The 21700-nt window shown below is 60.6% G+C and overlaps 1 protein-coding gene across 2 annotated transcripts; it reads left to right on the top strand.

The window, feature by feature from the left end:
- The first annotated feature begins 684 nt into the window (after positions 1–684).
- MTSS2 (MTSS I-BAR domain containing 2) lies at positions 685–21123 on the top strand. 2 transcript variants are annotated; one of them, XM_070388747.1, is made up of 14 exons: positions 685–1094; positions 5496–5557; positions 5635–5708; positions 6503–6587; positions 6671–6762; positions 6844–6918; positions 8148–8305; positions 8486–8593; positions 9449–9546; positions 11027–11150; positions 18295–18369; positions 18619–18795; positions 18968–19133; positions 19221–21123. In XM_070388747.1, the coding sequence occupies exons 1-14, from the start codon at positions 870–872 to the stop codon at positions 19973–19975; spliced, it is 2274 nt and encodes a 757-aa protein (XP_070244848.1). In that variant the 5' UTR covers positions 685–869; the 3' UTR covers positions 19976–21123. The 2 variants fall into 2 exon arrangements, with proteins under 2 accessions (XP_070244848.1, XP_070244849.1); XM_070388748.1 differs by having other exon boundaries at positions 745–1094; positions 10931–11150.
- The last annotated feature ends 577 nt before the right edge of the window (positions 21124–21700 follow it).

The raw sequence follows: 21700 nt of genomic DNA, 5'->3' as shown, positions 1-21700 counted from the left end.
ACTGATCTCCCAGTGGCTCTTGTGGGTCCCTGGAGTAGGAGAGAAAGGCCTTGGGTGGGCTTTTCCCCAGAGCCCCAACATAGGCCTGGGAGGGTGGGTTTCCCTGTCTGGAGTCTCCAGGACAGGAAGACAGGCTGAACTCACCATGGCATCCTCCTATGTATGTACCCAGGCATCAGAGAGGGAATGAGATCACACAGATCACACATCTGCCTCTGCTCTGCTGGTCCCGCTCGGCCCCAAACCCTGAGGACCGGACCCCACCATCCCCAGAGGTCCGGCCTGGGGCACCCCGTGCAGGTGGCATCAGCACGGGCCCTGCTTGGAAAGGAGCCAGAGAACTGGGGGAGGTCCAAACTCCTGTGCCTGGGGTAAAATGTCCCAAGGCGGGCGGCCTCCGGGACACCGTACGCCCCTGCTACGTGTGGGTGGGTCCATCACACGGGACGCGTCAGGATCTCAGCTTGCTCCTCTCTTCTGAAAACGCGGGGAGACACAGACAGCCCTAGACCAAAGGCTGGAGGGTGGTGGTGAGCCCCTTCACGGGGCGGCACCAAACCGCCGGCCCCACCCCGCGGGGAAGCCAGGCAGCACCGCCCCCGCGGCGGCGCCTGCGCCCGTCGGGCCTGTTCTGACTGCCCGTCTGGCCGCGCCCGGGCTCGGATTTCAAAGCCCGGGCTCCGGGCGTGAATGGGCCGGCGCCCGCCCGGCCTCCCTGCAGACCCCTCCCCGCGTCCCGCCCCCCGCGCCCACGTGACGCCCCGGCCTCCGCGCTCGGGTTACGGCCGCCGCGCCAGTCCCCGCGCCGAGGCTGCGCCGCCCGCCGCCCGCGCCGCGCCCCCCGCGCCGCCCGCCAGCCCCGCCGCAACATGGCCCGCGCCGCCCGCGGCGGCCCGCGACCCCCGAGCGCGGCGCGGCCGGCCGCTGAGCGCGGCCCGGAGGCGGCAGGCCCGGCCCGGCCTCGCAGCGACAGCCGCCGCGGTGCGGGTCCCAGCGCCCTGCCTGCGCCGCCGCCCGGCCCGAGCATGGAGACAGCGGAGAAGGAGTGCGGCGCCCTGGGCGGGCTCTTCCAGGCCATCGTCAACGACATGAAGGTAACGGGCGCGGATGCGGCGCGGGTGCGTGTCCCCTTTGAGGACGCGTGGCGGCGGGCAGCCGCGTCCCGCCGTGTCGGTGAGGCCCCGCGTCTGTGTGCCCTTGTCTGAGCGCGTCTGGCCTGCGTCTGCCGTGCGCCCTGGTCTCCGGGCGCCCGTCGTGGGGGGTGTGGGCACTCATGTGTCTGGGTGTCCGTGCGATACCCAGGTCCATGCCCCTGGTCGCCCAGGTCGCAGCGCCCCCTTGGGGTCCCGACCTGAGTCTGCGCACACGCGGGCTTCCCGCGCCCCAGACCCCCAAACCATGAATGGGGGTTTGGCTGCGGGGGCGACTCAGGGCCCTTTAAAGGGTCCTGGGTCTCTCCGGCCTCCACCCTCTACCACCCCCGGGGCCCCCTTCCCCGACTCCGACGGCCCCGGAGCCCAGACAATGCTGTCACCGCCAAAGAAGCGAAAAATAATAAAGCAGGGAACCGTTAACTCCTTCCCTGCCAGCCTTGCCTCTGCGCCCGCTGCCCGCGCCCCAAAGCAGCTCCAGGACTCCACGGTCTGTGTGAGGAGTGGCCCGGGCCCCAAGGCCTCTGACCCGCCTTGGGGGGAGGAGGGCGAAGGTGGGCCTGAGGGAGCAGCCCCAGGGAAGGGCTGCCGGCTGCTCCAGGCTCTCAGCTCCAGCCCCTCTCCCGGATGGCCCAAGGTCAGGCTTCAGCGGGCCACCAACTCCTGGCCCACGCTGGCTCACCAGGTGGGGAAACCGAGGCTGGGAATGGCTCAAGGTCACTAAGGAGACTGTTGGACCAGCCCATGACCTCATCCGTCACTGCTGATCCGGGGAACGAGGGGGTCCTCGCCCCCAAAGAGGCTGGGGCTTGGCGGGGTGGCCCAGCTGACTAGGCAGAGAGGAGGGCCGACCGCAATGACAGGCCGGGGGCAGGCAGGCCGCGCCTCTCCCCTTCTGCTCTGGGGCAGGGTGGCCAGGCTAGGGGGAACATGGAACTCCTCAGAGCCCCCCCCGCCCCGCGTCTCACCCTCCCTGGTACACAGCCTGGCATCCTACAGTGACATCGCAGACCCTGGGGGGACACACCACAGTGCCCAGGCAGGCCTTCGGGGGGCTGCCAGATCCTTGTGCCCCCCACCCCCAGGAGGCCCGGGGCCACCCTCCCGCAGAACTGCAGGGTTGGCAGCGTGCATAGGTGCCCCTCGGTGCCCCACACAGGGTGCTCCCCTGAGACCCTGTCCCCCCAGCTCCACCTCCAAGCCCTTCTGCTGGCCCCTGAGTGCTGGCTTCCCGCTGCCTTCAGCAGCCCTTCCTGCCCCGTGAGCATCGCAGCCTTGGCACCAGGTTCCCATTCCAGACCACCCTCCCCCAACCACTCCCGGGGCTGGCGGAGCGGCTCCTTCCCGCACCTTGTCCCACTGGCATCCTCACCACACACACTGCCTCCGCAGCCGCTTTCACTCAGAGAAGCGGGCAGGACCGTCTCCCCCGTCTCCAGGCAATTTGCAAAGAACTTGGGGATGAGACGAAGGAGATGGGCCCAGATTGTAGCAAGCGGCTCAGGATTTTCTGACGTGGGGAGGCAAACTGGGAGAGGTTTCACCTGGCGTAATGCCGAGCCCCACCAGTCCCCAGCCTGTGACACAGGCTTGTGTCTGGGCCAGGGACAGGGCAGGGACGCGGACCGCCTGGAGGCCAGTCATCTGGAATTGGGGGACAGCTTCTGGCTGTTTCGCTCAGTGGCTTGAGCCACAGAAGCAGCAGGGTTTCCACAGAGGAAGGTGGCCAGGGTGAGGAGACCGAACTTACCTGCGAAGCCCCATGACAGCCCGCTCAGGGCTGCAGGTCCAGAGCCTGGCATGGGGGTGGCCGAGGAGGGGAGGGGGGCTGCCCCTGGGGCCTGGAGGGGCACCGACTCAGGGCAGGGGGCCCCAGGAGCGTTCCCTGCCTGCCCTGCCTCATTTAAGTGGCCCAGATGCCCCCCGAAGCTCAGAGAAGGGCAAGAACTTGTCCGGGAATGACAGGGCTGGGAGGGGGTCCGGGGCTCAGCCTGCACCTTCCGGAAATGGGGTCACAATCTGCCTGCCCCCGAGAGTGGGGAATGTCACGCAGGCCCAGAGACCGCCTGTTCGCTCTGTCCGCGGTCTTAGCCAAGTGCTCTCTGTGTGCCAGGTCCTGACCTAGTGCTTCCCAGGCGTCTCCACACCAGCCTGCTCCCGCGCTCATCTCACAGAGGAGCAAGCAGACTCAGAGAGGAGCCTCCCGCAGAGCTCCTCTCCCGGGGTGCAGCCTGGGCCACTCACCTGTACAGCCTGGGGCCCGCCCACCTGAGCACCCCCTGTGACGAGCGTGTGACTGCCCCCCCAGAGCCGCCTGCTGCTCTCCCAGTTCTGCAGTCCCCGCCCCTCCCCACCCTGGGTACCCAGATACTCACCTTCCAGACCCTGAAGTAGAGGGGGTGTCCCTGCCATGCAGTGACCAGTCAGACTTGGGATCAGAGCCTGAACCCCACACTCGGTAGCCATGGACCAGCCAGTTAATCTCTCTGAGCCTCAGTTTCCTCATCTGTAGAATGGGGGTGGTGACAGCGGTATTCGCCTCCCAGGGTTGCTGTAAGGACTCAGTGTGACCCCACAGTGAGAGCGCTCGGCCGGGCGCCTGGCCCACCACACTCTTGACCCCCAGTCGCAGTCCCCGTCACTATCAAGACCACGAGTCCGGAGGCTTCGAGCCTGCCTGACAGCTGGGTGCAGCCTGCCTGAGGGCACAGGCCCGGGCGGAGACAGGACACGCTCCTGGGCGCTGGCCCCTCGAGCTCGCCTCTGGGGTCATCGTGACTTACCAGTGGGCCCTTACAGGCCAGGAGCTCCTGTCCACCTGCTGAGGAGGGGCTGGGCCTGGCCCCCCAAACCCCACCCTGTCCCCTCTGCCCAAGGAGGACCGAGACTGGGAGGGCCAGGGATGGAGTGAGCCTCGGGGCGGAGGCTGTGAGGGTGTGACTTCAGTACACAGACCTGTCTCACCCACAGCGGGGTACAGACCTGTCTCCCCCACTTCTCCCAGCCCCTAGCTTTCAGACAGAGGCTGCTGAGGGGCTGAGACCCCAGGGGCCAGGACCGCTGCCTCTGCACCCCTGCCCCCATGGCGTTATCTCCCCAAGGTCTCAGCACAGCCTAGGGCTGGGGTGCAGAGCGGGGTGGTGCCAAGTCCTCAGGAGTGCCAGGGGAGACCCAGGCTCCTTCACCCCAGGCTGTGCCGCACAGACAGCCCACCCACCGCCTCTGCCTTCCCGCTCCAGCCTGTGAACTTCTCAAATATTTGCTTTCCCTGGGCGCTGGCTGGGCCGGGCTGGGAGGGGAGGGTGCTTCTGACGATCCCAGAAGCTGCCCTGTGCTTCCCACTGCAGCAGACTGGCCTCCCTGGGGTTCCAGCCTGGCAGAGCCTGCCTCTGAGGCCTTGGCAACTGAGGTCTCTGCCTTCCCCCTTCCCACTGGAAAAGCCCTGGCTCCCAGCACCCCATCCCACATGGAAGGGAAGGTCAGAAGAACCTTGGGGCTTCGCTGCCCTGGGGCTCTTTTTCAAGGATCAAGGCTTCCTTCCACAGGGCCATTGGGCCGGGACCCAACAGCCATGGGAGGCCCATTAGCCAGAAAAGCCCGCTGATCACACTGGACAACTTGATCGCCAGGAGCCCGGCCTCACTACTGGGAAACCCCCTCCCAGCTCAGAGCTTTGGGCCAGGCTGGGATAAAGGCCACACTGTGTCCCCAGGAGGGGCGGGGAGCTGGGGGTGGAGAAAGGTGGCTCTGTTGGCTGCACAAGGCCCCATTCAGCCTGGGCCTGACTGTCCCGGGCAGGCTGGCCAGGCCCCGCAGCAGCCGCGGTCCCCCTGGGCCTGGGAGCCCCGGCCGCTGGCCTGTGATGGGCAGATGGGCTGGCAGCAGCTTCCGGGTCACGGGGCCCTCATTCAGACCCAGCGTGTCTCAAGCTCCACCACGGCTCACTGCGCCTCTGCCCCCAGGCCGTGTGGACCATCCAGGGCTGTGTCCGGGGGACACAGTGCCCCTAGTGTGGCCAGCCCAGTCCCCCCCAGGCCCTCCCACCCGCAAGGAGACGCGGCCTGCCGCTCCCAGTCTCCATCCCCTTGAGGATGTGGGCTACCACTGCTCACAGTGCCCGGGGTTCCTGACTGTTAGGGAGCGCGGGGCAGGCAGAGGTGCTTGTTTCTGGGGCCAGGCCTTCTTCATGCCCGTGTCTGCCCCCAGAGGAACCCCGGAAGCCCCCTCTCCACAGGGGCGAGGCTGCTCTCTTAGACACGGCCCAGGGTCTAGACCAGGCATGAGGGGCCCCGGCCCGGGGGGAGCCCTCATGGCGGCTCACTGCCTCTCCCATCCCCTCCGCAGAGCTCCTACCCCATCTGGGAGGACTTCAACTCCAAGGCCACGAAGCTGCATTCCCAGCTGAGGTGAGGGTGCCCCAGCTGGGGAGGAGATGGGGCGCAAGGCCACCCCCCCACTGACCGCCCCCCACCCGTCTCCCCAGGACCACCGTGCTGGCTGCTGTGGCCTTCCTGGACGCCTTCCAGAAAGTGGCCGACATGGCCACCAACACCCGAGGTGGGGAGGGCACGCGGCCCAACTTGGACTTGCACTCCGAACAGCTGAGTGGGTGTGAGCCGGAGAGGACCCGGGGCCAGAGACGGGACCTTGGGTCCTGCTGGCTCATGGAGCAGGCTTTCTGGAGAGAGGGAGCCTCTCATCACTGGGCAGGAGCGGGTGACAGGCGACAGGGATGTTCGGGGGTGGGGGAGGGGAGTGCGAGGGGGGTCTGTCTCGCTGCCAGGTAGCTGGATTGACCTCTCAGCCACGGTGTTCACACTCCGTAGGTGAGTCTGTGGCTTCTCTCCCCATCTGCCCTTCTCGGGGCACGGGGCAGGGGAAGGTTCCCTTGCTGGCCTTGGCTCTGCGGCCTTCCGGTCCGAGCAGTGGGACCTGGGGCTCCTGCCTCCTTGGCTGGTGAGACCAAGGCGACGGGCACCCTCACGCCTGCATCTGGGCGCATCTGGAGGGGGTTCTGGGAGGGAGGGGTTTTGTTGGCTCCTTGAACCGTCTTTGGTGTGGGCCTCTCCCCTCTGGGGTTACGGGGACAGGTCCTGACCTGACCCCTCCGAGAGGGGCCGGCGGGGTCGCAGGAGGGATCAGCGGGATGGGGATGCCGGACCGGGCCTGCGGAGTGGAGAGATGGGGATGCCGGGAGGGGCACGGCGGCGGCGGCGGCGGCGGGGCCGCAGGATGGGGACTTCAGGGCCGGCGGGCTGCGAGCTCGGCTCTTGGGCCAGACGCGCCCCCGCGTGGCCCGGGCGGGGCCTGCAGGAGCCCGGCGGCCCCGCCCACGTGGCGCTTGCCCCCAGGGGCCACGCGGGACATCGGCTCGGCGCTCACGCGCATGTGCATGCGCCACCGCAGCATCGAGACCAAGCTGCGGCAGTTCACCAAGTGAGTGCGTCCGCGCTGGGGGTGGGGGTCGAGGGAAGATCCCAGGGCGACCCTGACCTGCCCTCCGTTGCCGTTGCCCTCAGCGCGCTGCTGGAAAGCCTCATCAACCCGCTGCAGGAGCGCATCGAGGACTGGAAGAAGTCGGCCAACCAGCTGGACAAGGATCACGCAAAAGGTGGGTCCCGCCTGGCCGCGCCCTCCAGCTCCCCACTGGCAGAAACCCTGTCATAGCGCCGCTCTCTCTCCGTCTGCACAGAGTACAAACGAGCGCGGCACGAGATCAAGAAAAAGTCTTCGGACACGCTGAAGCTGCAGAAGAAAGCACGCAAAGGTGAGCCCCGAGCGGCTGCAGAGGTGCAGCCCCGCGGGCCCCTGCACAGCCCCGCGCTGTGTCCCCGACGGCCGTGGGGTCACCCAGGGCAACGTCCGACCTGAGGCACCCCGTGCTGGACACAGGGACCCCAGCTTCTGGGGTGGGCAGAGGGGGTGCCTGCCGCCTGACTGGACCCCCTCCTCGGGAGGCTGCAGGAGGCCCCGCCCCCAGGAGCGGCTTTGTCCATCCGGCTGTCTTTCACACGGTCTCTCTCTCTGTCTCTCCTCTCCTCTCCTCTCCCCACCCCTCCTGTAGAGCTACTTGGTAAGTCAGATGCCCGTCCCCTGAGCTGCTCTCCCTCCCTGTCGTCCCTGTCGCATTTGTCTGTCTCCCCCAGCTCAGGGCCATTGGAGGAACCTCTTCAGGCCGAGGAGGAGCGAGGAAGGTGGTCGGTCCGCAAGGGAGGGGCTGGGGCACAGTCCTCCGGTCCGGGGCCGAGGCCGGGGCTGTGCTGGGTCGGTTTGCCAGGCCAGGAGGGCGGGTGGGCAGGGTGGGGGCCAGGCCTCGGCTGCCCCAGCCCGGCAGTCGCCGGGCCCTTCCCTCCTGCTCCGCCGCGCCCCCAACGCCCTTCTCGCTGTCTCCTCTCCATTCTCTTCTCGCTCTCTGTGGTTCTTTCGCTGCATCTTTGTGTCGCTCCTGCTGTTCTTGTGCATCATTCCTGAGCCAAGTGGGGACCCCCATGAGACACCCCCTTTCCCATGCCCTGGGCCCAGCCCCAGCGCTCCTGGACCCCGCCTCCGTCGTGGCCTGGCCTGCAGCCCTGCCCCATGCTCTACTCTGTTCAGCTTCCACGCCCCCTCCCTGAGCCCAGGAAGGGAGGCGCCTCACCCCACAGGCAGTGAGGGTGTCCCTGGGGGCAGAAGCTTCTGCTCTCCCGGAGGCCTCCGCCTGACTCCACTGAGCACAGCTGCTCCGGGTGGCCCCAGGGCTGCCCAAGGTTCTGCTCGCCCCAGGAACTGGGTGGCTTTGCAGCTTTGGTGTCTTTCCTGTGTGCCTGTCTGTCCTCTCTGCCTGCGCTGGGGACCAGCCTTTCCACGAGCCCTGGCGTCCCAGCTGCCCTCCCCGGTCCCCAGGCTCCCCCGGAAGTGCCCAGCCTCACGGCCAGGGATCCTACCTCGGGGCCTGAGCCTTGGATGCAGCAAGTCAGGCCCGCGTCCCCAGCGCGGCCTCTCCTCCCCACCCCCCAGGGAAAGGAGACCTGCAGCCCCAGCTGGACAGCGCCCTGCAGGATGTGAATGACATGTACCTGCTGCTGGAGGAGACAGAGAAGCAGGCAGTGCGCCGGGCCCTGATTGAGGAGCGTGGCCGCTTCTGCACCTTCATCACGTTCCTGCAGCCCGTGGTGGTGGGTCCCGCGGGGACACAGAGGCCTTCTTAGCATCTCCACGACTGGGCCAGTTGAGGGGCCCTCACAAATCCCGAGAGGTCCTGAGGACCATGGCCCAAGCCACATGGGCCGGGGGGAAGGGCGAGGGAGGGGTGGCCGGGCAGGGAGGCCCGGGAGGCTGACTCACTGCCCCGTCAGAACGGCGAGCTGACCATGCTGGGGGAGATCACCCACCTGCAGGGCATCATCGACGACCTGGTGGTGCTGACCGCGGAGCCGCACAAGCTGCCCCCCGCCAGCGAGCAGGTATGGCCAGCCCCGGGGACGGCCCGCCTTGGTTGGGGACAACGAAGGAGGCAATGGGAAAACGTTGGGGGGATCAGCTGGGCACAGAAGGCCTCCCCCGTGAGTTCTAGGGGCACCTGCCCACACGAGCAGGGTGTGTGCCCGGGACCCAGCAGGGCCTCACACAGAGCAGACGGCTGGACGTCCCGGATCCACAGGGCCAGGCTCCGAGCAAGCCAGTCCTGATGGTGCCTCCGGCCTCCATGCCCACACCCACCAGCCCCATGCACACACGTGCAGCTGCCCCCTATGCTCGCAGTCCTCGCTGACAGCGCCGTGGTGCTCCTCTCACTCGGCCTCACTGTGCGCCCAGCCCTAGCCGAGCCCTTCCCACGGTCACCTAGTTCAGTCACCTCCACGCCCTCTAAGACAGGAAGGAGCAGCTGCATTTCCCAGGAGAAAACTGGGGCTCAGAGAGAAGCAGCGGCTTGCCTGAGGGCAGAGCAGAGCCAGGGTTGGACCCCATGGTCTTGCATGGCCACTCTGGTCTGACTCCTCCACCAGCCCCAAGGAGTCCTCAGGAGCACCAGGTTCCTCTGTGTCCTGGCTGGGCCAGCATCCCTGAGAAGCAGAGAGGGCACAACCTCCCCGGCATCCCCCCGCTTTCTAGCAGCCCTGCCTCTTGTCCCTGAGTGAGGAGCTGGCATTAGGAAAAGGCTGGAACACAGAGGGCTTCCGTATCCCCAAGATCTCCTCTGGGGCCTGGTTCTCAATTGGGAAGACCCCGCCAGCCCTCTGGAGGGAGACTCAGGAAAGTGATGAGGCTTTCTTCGGGGCTGGGCTGCCCCCAGTGACCCCATCAATGTCCCTGTCCAGGTGATCACAGACCTGAAGGGCTCAGACTACAGCTGGTCATACCAGACCCCACCCTCATCGCCTAGCAGCTCCAGCTCCCGGAAGTCCAGCATGTGCAGGTCAGTGGGGGACTGGGTAGGGGGCAGGGAAAAGGAATGGGGGAAGCCCCGCCCAGAAGTGTATCAGGAATTGCTTTGTGGCCCCAGAATTCATGCAACTGCTGCATCATCAAGGAATCTAGGGAAAATACACTCGCACTGCACGACCGCTGCTAGCGCAGGCGTAGGGACAGGCTGCGGGGCAGCAGCAGCAGCAGAGGGTGCGCCAGCTGCCTGTTAAATGCTTTCTGCATTTTCCTCATTGAATCCTAACACCATTCTATCCGGTATGATGTTGTCTCTGTTCCAATGGAGAGGGAAGCTGAGGTACAGAATCCCAGCATTAACCTCTCAGCTCAGCCAGGCCTAGCACAGTCTGGGCAGCAGGAAGAATCTGAGGTGGGGAAGGCCATGGAGGCTTTCAGGAGCGTATGCAGAGGCTCTAAGCTTACCTGTGGGCACTGCGGCCTGGCTGGTTCCTGAGAGCTGCGCCTAGGCAGCTGCCACAGGGCCAACCCTCAGCCCAAGCTGGCCCTGGGGGCCGTGCAGGGCCAGGGTGGGGCCAGGGTCCTGCTTGGCCAGCAGGCAGGCTCGGGGTCAGGGGCGCTTCCTGGGAGGGGTCTAGATTAAAGGCTTCCTGTGGGGGGGCTTTGAGCACAGAGCAGGTTACTGGTGGGGAGACCCCTCTGTACCGGGCACTCTTTCTCTAGAAGCAGCTTGGCTGGGCACTCAGGCCATGGGCAGTGACCCAGGCAGAGTTATTGCTGCTCCTGCAGGGAGAGAATGGTCCACAGCAGCTGGAGGCTCTTCAGACCCCGGGTGGGTGACCGACGCAGGAGGGAGGTTGATCCCAGGGGTCACCCATGCCAAGGGTGGGGGCCAGGGGCCTCCCGGGTCACGCTCAGGAGGATGGTGACCTTCACTGGCAGGAGCGTTGCCCAGCCTGGACATGGATGCAGACAGGATGAGCTACAGAAGTGAAGTGGGGGAGGGTGATGGTGAGTTTAGGACCTGTGCTGACCAGCACCCCACGCTAGACATTCAGTCAGGATCTCATGGCAAATACCAGATTCAGAGAAGACAATCAGGGTCAGACTCGTGTCTAGTTGTAGCCTAACTGACTCCGTTCCTCCTCGTCAGGCTGAGGTTTCCGCTTCATAATGGCGGTGCGGGAGGCAGACAGGCTGCCTTGGCTCGGGGTGCCGGGCGGAGGCTCCTGGGGCAGTGGGGGCCCGCCCCCCAGCCCGCAGTCGGGGACCCCGCTGCTCTGGCCCGTGGCCTCGGCCTGGTCTGACCCTGTCTTTCCTCCCCCGCCCCTCCTCTCTGCCCACCCTCGTGTGTCCCCCTGCCTCCCAAACGCGCCCTGTGTCTCCCTGTCCGGCCGCCGTGCCCCCTCCCTCCCCAGCGCCCCCAGCAGCGGGAGCAGCGCCAAGGGTGGCGGAGGCCCCTGGCCCGGGGGCGCCCAAACGTGCTCACCCGGTCCCGCCTGTCGCTACCGCAGCCTGGCGCAGCCCGCCCCTGCCGCCCGCCTCTCCAGCGTCTCCTCCCACGACTCCGGCTTCGTCTCCCAGGAAGCCACCTACTCCAAGCCCCCCTCGCCCATGCCTTCAGACATCACCAGCCAGGTGAGGGGTGTCTGCTGAGCTCATGCCAGCCCCAGGCCATCCACACTGTGGGGCGGGGCCCCTACAGGTGCTGAGTGTGGCCCGAAGGCCCCCAGGACCACCGCGTCCCCGGACCAGCCTGAGCCCACTGCCCCAGGGCAGAGGAGGGGAAGGTCTGGAGGAGCCTGCCAGCTCCGGACCCCGTGACCCCCGTGCCGGGGCTGAGAGCGGCCTGCAGGCCCCCAGGACCACCGCGTCCAGGACCAGCCTGAGCCCACTGCCCCAGGGCAGGGCGGGGGAGGGTTTGGAGGAGCCTGCCAGCTCCAGACCCTGGGACCCCCCGTGCCAGGGCTGGCTGTGATGGGGTGGGTGCCCCACGGAGGCATCCTTAGGAGCCCCAGGATCTACAGGCATCTTCCCCCGCTCTCACCCTGAACGTGAGAACCCCTTCAGAGGCAGGCTCAGACCCTCAGAGGCAGGCTCAGATCCTCAGGCTCTGTGAAAGGCACCAGAGGAGCTAGAGCAGAAGACAGGGAGGTCAGGCCGCGTGCCCAGGTGCCCACCGTGGCCCGGCCCTCTGAGCCCAGCATTCTGTAGTCTGCCCTCTTGCCCAGGATGTGCCCACAGCATGCCCAGACTGCCCTCCTCAGCAGGCTCATTCCTGTCGGCACACAGACACATGCTCCGGTACCGTCCGTCTAAAAGGCCTCCCTTCCTCCACAGTCTCCTCCAGCCGCCTCTTCTCTCCTTCACAGCAACACTGCTCAGGACACTCGTCCACACCGACCGCCTCCGTCTCATTCCCCACTCAGTCCTGTCTGCGTCAGCTTTCCTTAACGGAAAAGCTAGAATAATTCATTCTCCTGTGTCCTTTATCCGTGTGTGCGTACGCTTTTGAGACTGTTAGGTCCATACAGCTTTAAAATGTTAACTCGCAGTGAACTGAGTCTCCCCACGTGGTGTAGCTGACCCTCTGTTGCGTGTACATTTTCTAGCGTAGAGTGAGTCTGTTTTGTTTGATTTTACTGCAGCTACTTCAGCTCAACATTTACGTTATCATTTCCTATCTCTTAGTTTTTAAACTCACTATGTCCTTATGTTTTAGATGAGTCTCTCGTAAACAGCATATGCCTAGGTTTTCTTTTCTTATCCAGGCTGACAATCTCTCTCTCTTAACTGACATTTTTAAGTCCTTTCACAGTTATCGATATTACTGGCATACTTAGACTTCTTTTTTATTTCTGTTCATTCTGCTTTATCTGTGCTTCTTTTGTTTCTTTTCTTGCTTTTTGTTTGTTTTTTCTTCCCCCATTATTTCCTTCTACTGGATTTTAAGTTATACTTTTTTCCTTTCTTATACAGGTTACCTTGAAATTTTACCATGCATCCTTAGCAAAGTCCTAACCCAGGCTCCTGAATCATTCAAGGACCTTAACATATATTTTAACTTTGGTCACCTATCCCCTCCCCTTATAAGCTATTTTATGCTATTCTCTCCTTTTTTTATCATCCCTACAATTGACATTTTTCTTCTTAATGTCATCATTATCTTATACGTAAGTATCTGTTAGATTTACCCATATGTGTTTATACTTTTTTTGTTCATTTTCTCCTTTTAAGGTCATTTTGCTTCTTTCTGCAGTAAAATACATCCTTTAAAGTTCTTTTAGAATGGGTCTGTAGCAGTAAACTCAGGTTTTGTTTTTCTGTAAACATGCTTCATTTTTTTTCTTCTTCCTTGAAAGCTAGTTTTGCCAGAGATGCAGCGCTGGGTGCCAGTTGCTTTGTCTCCACACTGCGAGGAGAGTGTGTTCTCCGAGGGTATTTTCCCTGCGTTCTGGCTTCTGTTGCCGGCTGAGAGTTCTGCTCTCCGTCACTGCTGTGCCTTTGTGAGTGACCTGACTTCTCTCTCTGGTCACTTGAGTTTTTCTGCAACGTGTCTGGTTGTGGATTTGTGCTCATTTAATCTCCCTTGGTGGTTTGTGTTCCTCTGTCTGCACATTCAGGTTTTTCACCCATTCTAGGAGTTTGCGAGCATTCTCTCCTCATTCTCACTCCCACTCTGCTCGCTCCTGTCTGGTCTCTGTGTCTCTCTCCTCTCACGTCTCTCATCTCCTTGTTTCCCTGGATCATCTCTTCAGGTCTGTCTGCCAATGTACCTTTTCTCTATTTTACAGCAATTTAACCTATCCCTTAAGGTTTATTTTTATTATCGTGAAATAACTCTAGCCTTGTAGACAATCTCTAAAAAGAGCAGAGTTCCCACCCGGCCTCTGCACTGTCTCCCCTGATGCTAGCATCCCATGTAACTATCAGCAGTTTTAAAACCAGGAAATTAGCACGGCACAACACTGTTAACTCGCTGACAGACTCTCTTTCACATGTTGCCAGCTTTCTCACTGGCATCCTTTTCCCGGTCCAGGAGTCCAGGCTCTGACACAGGACCCTGCACTGCGTACTATCACTGTGTCTCCTTAGGCTTCTCCGGTCTGCGATGGCTCCTTGGTCCCTTCTCCATGGCTTTTGAATACCGGCCATGTGTTCTGTAGAATGTCGCTCGTTTTGGGTGTGTCTCATGCCTTCCCATAGTCAGAAGGGCAGGACGAGCACAGCAGTTGATTTATTGCTGTTCCCCCGCCTCGTCAGCCAGCGGTGTCCGACATTCTTTTCATGTTAGCCGTTCTGGTGGGTATTATAGTAACAGTGCCCAGTGGTTTGAATTTGCATTCCCCTAATGACTAATGAGGTTGTATGTTTTTTCATACGTTTAAAGGCTACGTATCTTTTTTTTATGAAGGAAATGTTCAGATCTTCTGTTTCTTTTTCTCTACTAGGTTGTACGTCTTTTTCTTGTTGATTTGTAGAACTTCTTATACACTGTGGCTACAAGTCTTTTCATCTGATAATCTTGAGTCTGTGTGTTGCTGTTTTACTCCCTTTAGTTCAGTTCAGTTCAGTCGCTCAGTCGTGTCCGACTCTTCTCTACCCCATGAATCACAGCACGCCAGGCCTCCCTGTCCATCACCAACTCCCGGAGTTCACCCAGACTCACGTCCATTGAGTTGGTGATGCCATCCAGCCATCTCATCCTCTGTCGTCCCCTTCTCCTCCTGCCCCCAATCCCTACCAGCATCAGAGTCTTTTCCAATGAGTCAACTCTTCGCATGAGGTGGCCAAAGTACTGGAGTTTCAGCTTTAGCATCATTCCCTCCAAAGAAATCCCAGGACTGATCTCCTTCAGAAGGGACTGGTTGAATCTCCTTGCAGTCCAAGGGACTCTCAAGAGTCTTCTCCAACACCACAGTTCAAAAGCATCAATTCTTCGGCGCTCAGCCTTCTTCACAGTCCAACTCTCACATCCATACATGACCACAGGAAAAACCATAGCCTTGACTAGATGGACCTTTGTTGACAAAGTAATGTCTCTGCTTTTGAATATGCTGTCTAGGTTGGTCATAACTTTCCTTCCAAGGAGTAAGCATCTTTTAATTTCATGGCTGCAGTCACCATCTGCCGTGATTTTGGAGCCCAAAAAATAAAGTCTGACACTGTTTCCACTGTTTCCCCATCTATTTCCCATGAAGTGATGGGACCGGATACCATGATCTTAGTTTTCTGAATGTTGAGCTTTAAGCCAACTTTTTCACTGTCCACTTTCACTTTCATCAAGAGGCTTTTTAGTTCCTCTTCACTTTCTGCCATAAGAGTGGTGTCATCTGCATATCTGAGGTTATTGATATTTCTCCCGGCAATCTTGATTGCAGCTTGTGTTTCTTCCAGTCCAGCATTTATCATGATGTACTCTGCATATAAATTAAATAAGCAGGGTGACAATATACAGCCTTGACGTACTCCTTTTCCTATTTGGAACCAGTCTGTTGTTCCATGTCCAGTTCTAACTCTTGCTTCCTGACCTGCATATAGGTTTCTCAAGAGGCAGGTCAGGTGGTCTGGTATTCCCATCTCTTTCAGAATTTTCCACAGTTTATGGTGAACCACACAGTCAAAAGCTTTGGCATAGTCAATAAAGCAGAAATAGATGTTTTTCTGGAACTCTCTTGCTTTTTCCATGATCCAGCAGATGTTGGCAATTTGATCTCTGGTTCCTCTGCCTTTTCTAAAACCAGATTGAACATCAAGAAGTTCACGGTTCACATATTGCTGAAGCCTTGCTTGGAGAATTTTGAGCATTACTTTACTAGCGTGTGAGATGAGTGCAATTGTGCGGTAGTTTGAGCATTCCTTGGCATTGCCTTTCTTTGGGATTGGAATGAAAACTGACCTTTTCCAGTCCTGTGGCCATTGCTGAGTTTTCCAAATTTGCTGGCATATTGAGTGCAGCACTTTCACAGCGTCATCTTCCAGGATTTGGAATAGCTCAACTGGAATTCCATCACCTCCACTAGCTTTTTCGTAGTGATGCTTTCTAAGGCCCACTTGACTTCACATTCCAGGATGTCTGGCTCTAGATCAGTGATCACACCATCGTGATTATCTGGGTCGTGAAGATCTTTTTTGTACAGTTCTTCTGTGTATTCTTGCCATCTCTTCTTAATATCTTCTGCTTCTGTTAGGTCCATGCCATTTCTGTCCTTTATCGAGCCCATCTTTGCATGAAATGTAAAATTCTAAAGTTCTTAATGTATGTCTAATTTATCCATTTTTTCCAATTGTTAGTGCTTTTTTCTGTCCTGTTAGCAGTATTTTTGTGTACTCCAGGGTCGCAAAGATGTTTTCTTCCAAAAGCTTTTTTTTTTTTTTTTTTTTGGCTCTGCTGCTCAGCTTGTGGGATCGAAGTTCCCCAACCAGCAGAGATTGAAGGTGGGCCTTCAGCATGGAAGTGTGGAGTCCCAACCACTGGACCACCAGGGAATTCCCTGCAAAGCCTTTTTCTTTTACCTTTTTTCACTCAGATCTGCAGGTCATCTGGAATTGACTGTGTGTGTGTGTGTTAGTATGAGAGATGGACAGGGAAGCCTGGCGGGCTGCAGTCCATGGGGTCACAAAGAGTTGGATACGACTGAGCGACTGAACTGCAGGAGTCATTTTTTTCCATATGGATATCTAATTAACAGTTTATTGCAAAGACCATCTTTTTCCTCTACTGCACTGTAGTGTGTTACCTTCGTCATAAAACAGGTGTCTGAATGTGTAGCTGTTTCTGGAGTTTGTATTCTGTTCCACTGGTTGATCTGTCTGTTCTTGTACCAGTAGGACACCGTCTTAATTATGGTAACTTTATACAGAATCCTGACACCTGGTAATAAAAGTCCTCTAGGTATGTTACTCTTCAATATTACTTGTTTTTGGCCCTTTGCATTTCCTTATAAATTGTAATATTAGCTTGTTATTTTCCACTTTAAAAGAAGCAATCCCTGGGATTCTGCCTGGGATTACATATGTCTCTCCATTTTATTATGGCTTTACCTTCTTTCAATAATATTTTGCAATTTTCATGTGAGAATCTTGCACGTCTACCACTGGCTTTTTCCCCCCTGGGTATTTGATATTTGTTGATGCTATTTTAAATTATTTTGGCTTTTTCAGAGTCTCTTACTTGTTTTTCAGCTGCTGATATTTAGAAATTTTTTTTTTTGTATGTTGATCTTGTATCCAATAACCTCATTAAAAACACTTGTTAGTTCTGATAATCATAGAATGAATATTCTGCATACACAATCAGGTCTTTTACAGTTTCTTTTTTTCCAGTCCTTTTGCTTTTTACTCCTTTTTACTTCTCTTTCATGCTCTATTGCACTGCTAGGACTTCCAGTACTTAATAGAAATGGTGATAGTGAGCATCTTTATCTTTCTCCAGCCTCAGAAAGAAAAGAATTGATATTTTTGTAGACAACGCTGTGAGATGAACGAAGCTCCTTTCTACCACTAGTGTGTTCTCCATGAATGGGTGTTGAATTTTTCCACTGAGTTTTCCAACATTTTTTTCTTTTTTTGTTTCAGCAATTATATTGGTAAAACTCTCAATGTATTTATTATTTTCTTTGAATCCTTACTTACAGAGTTTAGTTTTCTTTTGGTCATCTTGGCTCATCATAAACTAAAAAAGTCTGGGAGTTGAAATCAGGATGCTTTAGAGAATGTGCCCTGGTGGGCACAGGACATGCAGAGCTGCACCTGACCAGTCCCCTTCCAGGTTTAATTCCGGGCGGCAGTCGGGCGGGCTCTCCACCTGGCACTTACCCAGTCTCTCAACCACAGTGCTGAGGCTGCCTCTGCCCCTGGGGACCTTCATGGTCCTGCTTTGCTCTTGCTTCCTTTTTCTTCAGCCTTTCTCTTATCTTCAGTTGGGGGCCTCCCAGGGTACCTGGTCCCTGCCACTGTCCAGAGCAGGAGCCTCCAGGCGTCCTCGGTCCTGTCTTCAGTTCTGGGGGTCTCCATGGACACCCCTCTGGCCCATCTTCCGGACCCCCAGCAGCCCCCACACCACTGGCCCTCCCTCCTTGGCGCACAGGGCTCTTCCCCAGTTTCTGTGACAGGTGCCTGTTGTGGTCTTCCTCCCACACGGCTCGCAGGTCCTGTCACTCTTTACTGGGCTGTCCTCTCCTTCCCAGGCACTGAGGGGAGCCTGGCGTCCCTGAACCCCTTCTCTAACCACCCTCAGCCTGACTGCCTGCGTCACCTGGTTCTGTCTCACGCTGCTGGATCTGTGGCTCCAAACCTGACTTCTCCCTAAACTCCAGATTGTTAAATACAGTTGCCGGCACTGCACCTGGGCTTAGACACCTAACAGGCAGCCCTGCCTAACACTCGCAGGATGGAACCCTGGACTCCGTTCCCCCCAGGCCTGCCCTTCCGAGAGAACGGTGACAAATCCCCCCGCAGCTCAAGCCAGCACCCCACTGCCGACCTTAGCATCGCTCTTTCCCTGCTCGCCACATGCAGGCCAGCAGCAGTCAGTCTTGTTAATTCTTAGAGAAGTGTGGTTCTTGGGCTGCGGTGGGGTAGGTCTGCGGTGGGGGCGGTGGGGTGCGCTCTGGGTGCTGCTTTCTGCGCAGGCGCTCGCGGCGCAGGGCGTGGTGTGGGCGGGGAGGCCGTGGAGGCCTGAGTCAGGGTCCCCCACCTGCTGGCGGCGTAACCCGATGTGTTCTCTCCCCACCCTCCTGCCGCCCTGCCCCGTCGCCTGCCCGCTCGCCTCCGCATGCAGAAGTCCTCCAGCTCCGCGTCCTCTGAGGCCTCGGAGACCTGCCAGTCCGTTAGCGAGTGCAGCTCCCCGACCTCGGTCAGTGCCCCCCACCTGCCCAGGCACTCAGGGAGGGTCCAGGTTCGACCAGAGGGGTATGCGTAGGCACCCGCTTCGCACAAAAGAAACCTCCTGGGCCCCAATGCAGCCGTTCCCCAAACGCTCACCTCCTCCCTCCTGCGGGAAAGCCCAGGAGGGGCTGGGGAGTCACAGTGCCCTCTGTGCTCTGCCCTCGGCCATGAGGAGCAGGGCGCAGGGGCCTCCTGACCCGCCCGCCTTGCCTTACAGGACTGGGCCAAGGCCGGCCCCCACGAGCAGCCCGCAGGCACCGCGCTGCAGCGGAGGAAGGACCGCGTGGAGCTCCTGCGAGACCCGGAGCTGGGCCCGGCCGGCGGGGGCGCCCCGGGCCCGAGTGGAGAGGAGGCCCCACGACCCCGCATGTCCCCCGCCACCATCGCAGCCAAGGTGAGGGCCGCTCCCGGGATGGCCCGGCTGGGCCCCCCTCTCTCCCAGGCCAGCTCTAAGGCCCGGCAAGTGGTCACGGGGCCAGCCCGGAACACCTGGGGGGACTGCCTTCCCGACCGGGCGGAGCGAGAAGCGTGAGTGAGGCTTCAGCTTGCGGTCTTCCTGCCCTCAGCACGGGGAGGAGGTGTCCCCTGCTGCCAGCGACCTGGCCATGGTGCTGACCCGCGGCCTGAGCCTAGAGCACCAGAAGAGCAGCCGGGACTCCCTGCAGTACTCGAGCGGCTACAGCACGCAGACCACCACGCCCTCGTGCTCCGAGGACACCATCCCCTCCCAAGGTAGGCCCCGGGGGCTCGGGCCGGGGCCGCGCCTTCTCGGCCCCGAGGCTCTGGGCCCACCGCGTCCCATGCCCCACCCCACCCTAGGCTCTGACTACGACTGCTACTCCGTGAACGGGGATGCAGACGGCGAGGGGCCCCCCGAATTCGACAAGTCGTCCACCATCCCTCGCAACAGCAACATCGCCCAGAACTACCGCCGCCTGATCCAGACCAAGCGTCCAGCCTCCACCGCGGGGCTGCCCACCGCCTCAGGGGCGCCCCCTGGCGTGGCCACCATCCGCCGCACCCCGTCCACCAAGCCCACCGTGCGCCGCGCCCTCTCCAGCGCCGGGCCCATCCCCATCCGGCCGCCCATCGTGCCGGTGAAGACGCCCACGGTGCCTGACTCCCCCGGCTACGTGGGGCCCACGCGGGCTGGCAGCGAGGAGTGCGTCTTCTACACCGACGAGGCCGCCGCAGCCCTGGCGCCGGACCTGGCCAAGGCCTCCCCAAAGAGGCTCAGCCTGCCCAACACAGCCTGGGGCAGCCCGTCCCCAGAGGCGGCCGGCTACGCGGGGCTGGCGGCCCAGGACGACGAGGAGCAGCAGCAGCAGCTGGCCGCCAACCGGCACAGCCTGGTGGAGAAGCTCGGGGAGCTGGTGGCGGGCGCCCACGCGCTGGCCGAGGGCCAGTTCCCCTTCCCCTCCGCCTTGTCGGCCGCCCCCGCGGAGGGGACGCCCGCCCCACCCCCCGCCGCCCCCGGCGAGCCTCCGGCCGAAGACATGCTGGTGGCCATCCGGCGCGGGGTGCGGCTCCGCAGGACCGTCACCAACGACAGGTCGGCGCCCCGCATCTTGTGATGGCGCCTCCCGCCCCACTCCCCGGCCCGGCCAGGCAGGGGGCCGGGCCGGTGGGCCGCGGAGGCTCAGAGCAGAGGCACAGTCAGGAGTGAGCAGAGCCAGGCGAGGTTTTTTTCTTTTTTTTAAGTCACACGAGTCAAAGCCACTTTACTGGGAGGAGAAACCCAGCTTGGATTTCATGGTTTAAACAGGAAGTGACTTCTTAGACTGCGCCAGGACGGAGCCTGCGGGCCTTGAACTGGATTTGAAGCCTGTTTCAACCTTTTCTTGCCTACTCTGCCCCTCCTCTCCCTCCTGCCAGGCCCTGCCCTTTCCACACAAGGGCGAGCCACAGAGCCGTGCCCCGTGCCCCGTGCCCCCAGCAGAGGGGCCTACCCACCTGGCAGGGCCCGCAGTGCACAGCTCAGGCAGCCCGGCCCAGCGCCTCCCCATCTCCCTGGGGACGGTGGCCCCCAGCCCCTGGCCAAGGCCCCCCCGTCCCTCTCTGTCACCCCCTGTCACCCCCCCTCATCTCTGCCTCTCCCAGGCTCTCCTCCATCAGGGAGGCGGGGGGGGGGGCCATGGAGGGGCGAGGGCTACAGTGTCTGGGTTAATCAGAGGCTCCACAGAGCGGCTGGCCGTTTGGGGGGCCAGTGAAGTTAAGAGCCAGCCCACCCACTGGGGACGGGGGCCTGGGGCCCAAGTCGAGTCTCTTGGGGAGGACGCACAGGGTGCCTGCCCGGAGGAGGGTGGGGCCCCTGAGACAGCTTGCCTGCCTGCAGATGCGGCTGGGGCGGGGCAACAGGGAAGGCGTGCGGAGGCCAGGCTGTTGGCCTACCGGCCTCCCAGGAGCTGCTCAGATCCCATCGTCATCCGGGCACGTGGGGACTTTAACTCTGGTGATAGTTTCAGCTACCTTTGGGTCAGGGACTGAAACTGGAGAGGGTGGGGGGTGGGTTCTTTTATGAATATATAATAAAGTGAGCTGACCGGACAAGGACTGCGTGTGGGGACAGGGTAGACGGTACAGGGTGTGTCCAAGAGTGCCTGAGGGACAGAGGGCCCCTCGGTGGCCTGATGGCCCGTGGGAGGAGGAGGAGGGCCTGCACGGCTCCTGGGGGCCAGGGGGTGGGGTCGGTGTTCTCTGCAGCATCCAGAGCAAAACCACAATGCGCTGGGAAGGGGCCGGGGGCTGGGTCTCCCACCCGTTTGCTGCAGGCCAAGGGGGGGAGGGCTGCTGGGGGAGATTGGCCCTGACTGTTGTCAGAGGCGATGCCATCCCAGGGTGGTCCCGGGTGGCAGGACTGAGGTGGAGGGAGTACACCCCTCCACCCGCACAGCATGTTGCGCCAACTCTAAGCAGGTAAAAGCACGTGTGCCAAGGGCAAGCGGAGGGCTTCCTGTGACCCGCAGGCCCGCTGAGAGCAGCCATGCTGGCAGGGTCACGGCAGGGGCTCCTGGGGTCAGGAGAGCTGGCTCTTCCTGGTCTGGATGGACCCAGGGCTCCTGGTAGTTCTTGTGCTGGAAACGGGTCTAGGCACAGCCGCCAGGAGGGTGTGGGGAACCAGGGATTCCTCTGAGGGGCTCCCCAGAGGTGGGTGAAGGACGGTACCTGTAAGTCGCTAGGTCAGAGAAAGGAGCCTCACTGAGCTGAGCTCACCACACCTGGAGGAGGGCCGGGGGAGCAGATGGCCTGCACTCGGAGGCTTGGGGGCAGAGTGTACACTGCCCCCCGCCCCGCCAGGG

This window comes from Bos mutus, chromosome 18 (assembly GCF_027580195.1).
Source record: "Bos mutus isolate GX-2022 chromosome 18, NWIPB_WYAK_1.1, whole genome shotgun sequence".
Classification (NCBI taxonomy): Eukaryota; Metazoa; Chordata; class Mammalia; order Artiodactyla; family Bovidae; genus Bos; species Bos mutus.
Note: the sequence above shows the minus strand (reverse complement) of the source record. Positions and strands in the feature narration are given on the sequence as shown.

What these genes read in the sequence shown, in the direction of transcription:
- MTSS2 (XM_070388748.1), top strand. Translation starts at nt 870, where the DNA reads ATGGCCCGCGCCGCCCGCGGCGGCCCGCGACCCCCGAGCGCGGCGCGG. An exon ending in CCATCGTCAACGACATGAAG is followed by an intron (nt 1,095 to 5,495) that starts GTAACGGGCGCG and finishes TCCCCTCCGCAG; the next exon opens with AGCTCCTACCCCATCTGGGA. An exon ending in CTTCAGACATCACCAGCCAG is followed by an intron (nt 11,151 to 18,294) that starts GTGAGGGGTGTC and finishes CTCCGCATGCAG; the next exon opens with AAGTCCTCCAGCTCCGCGTC.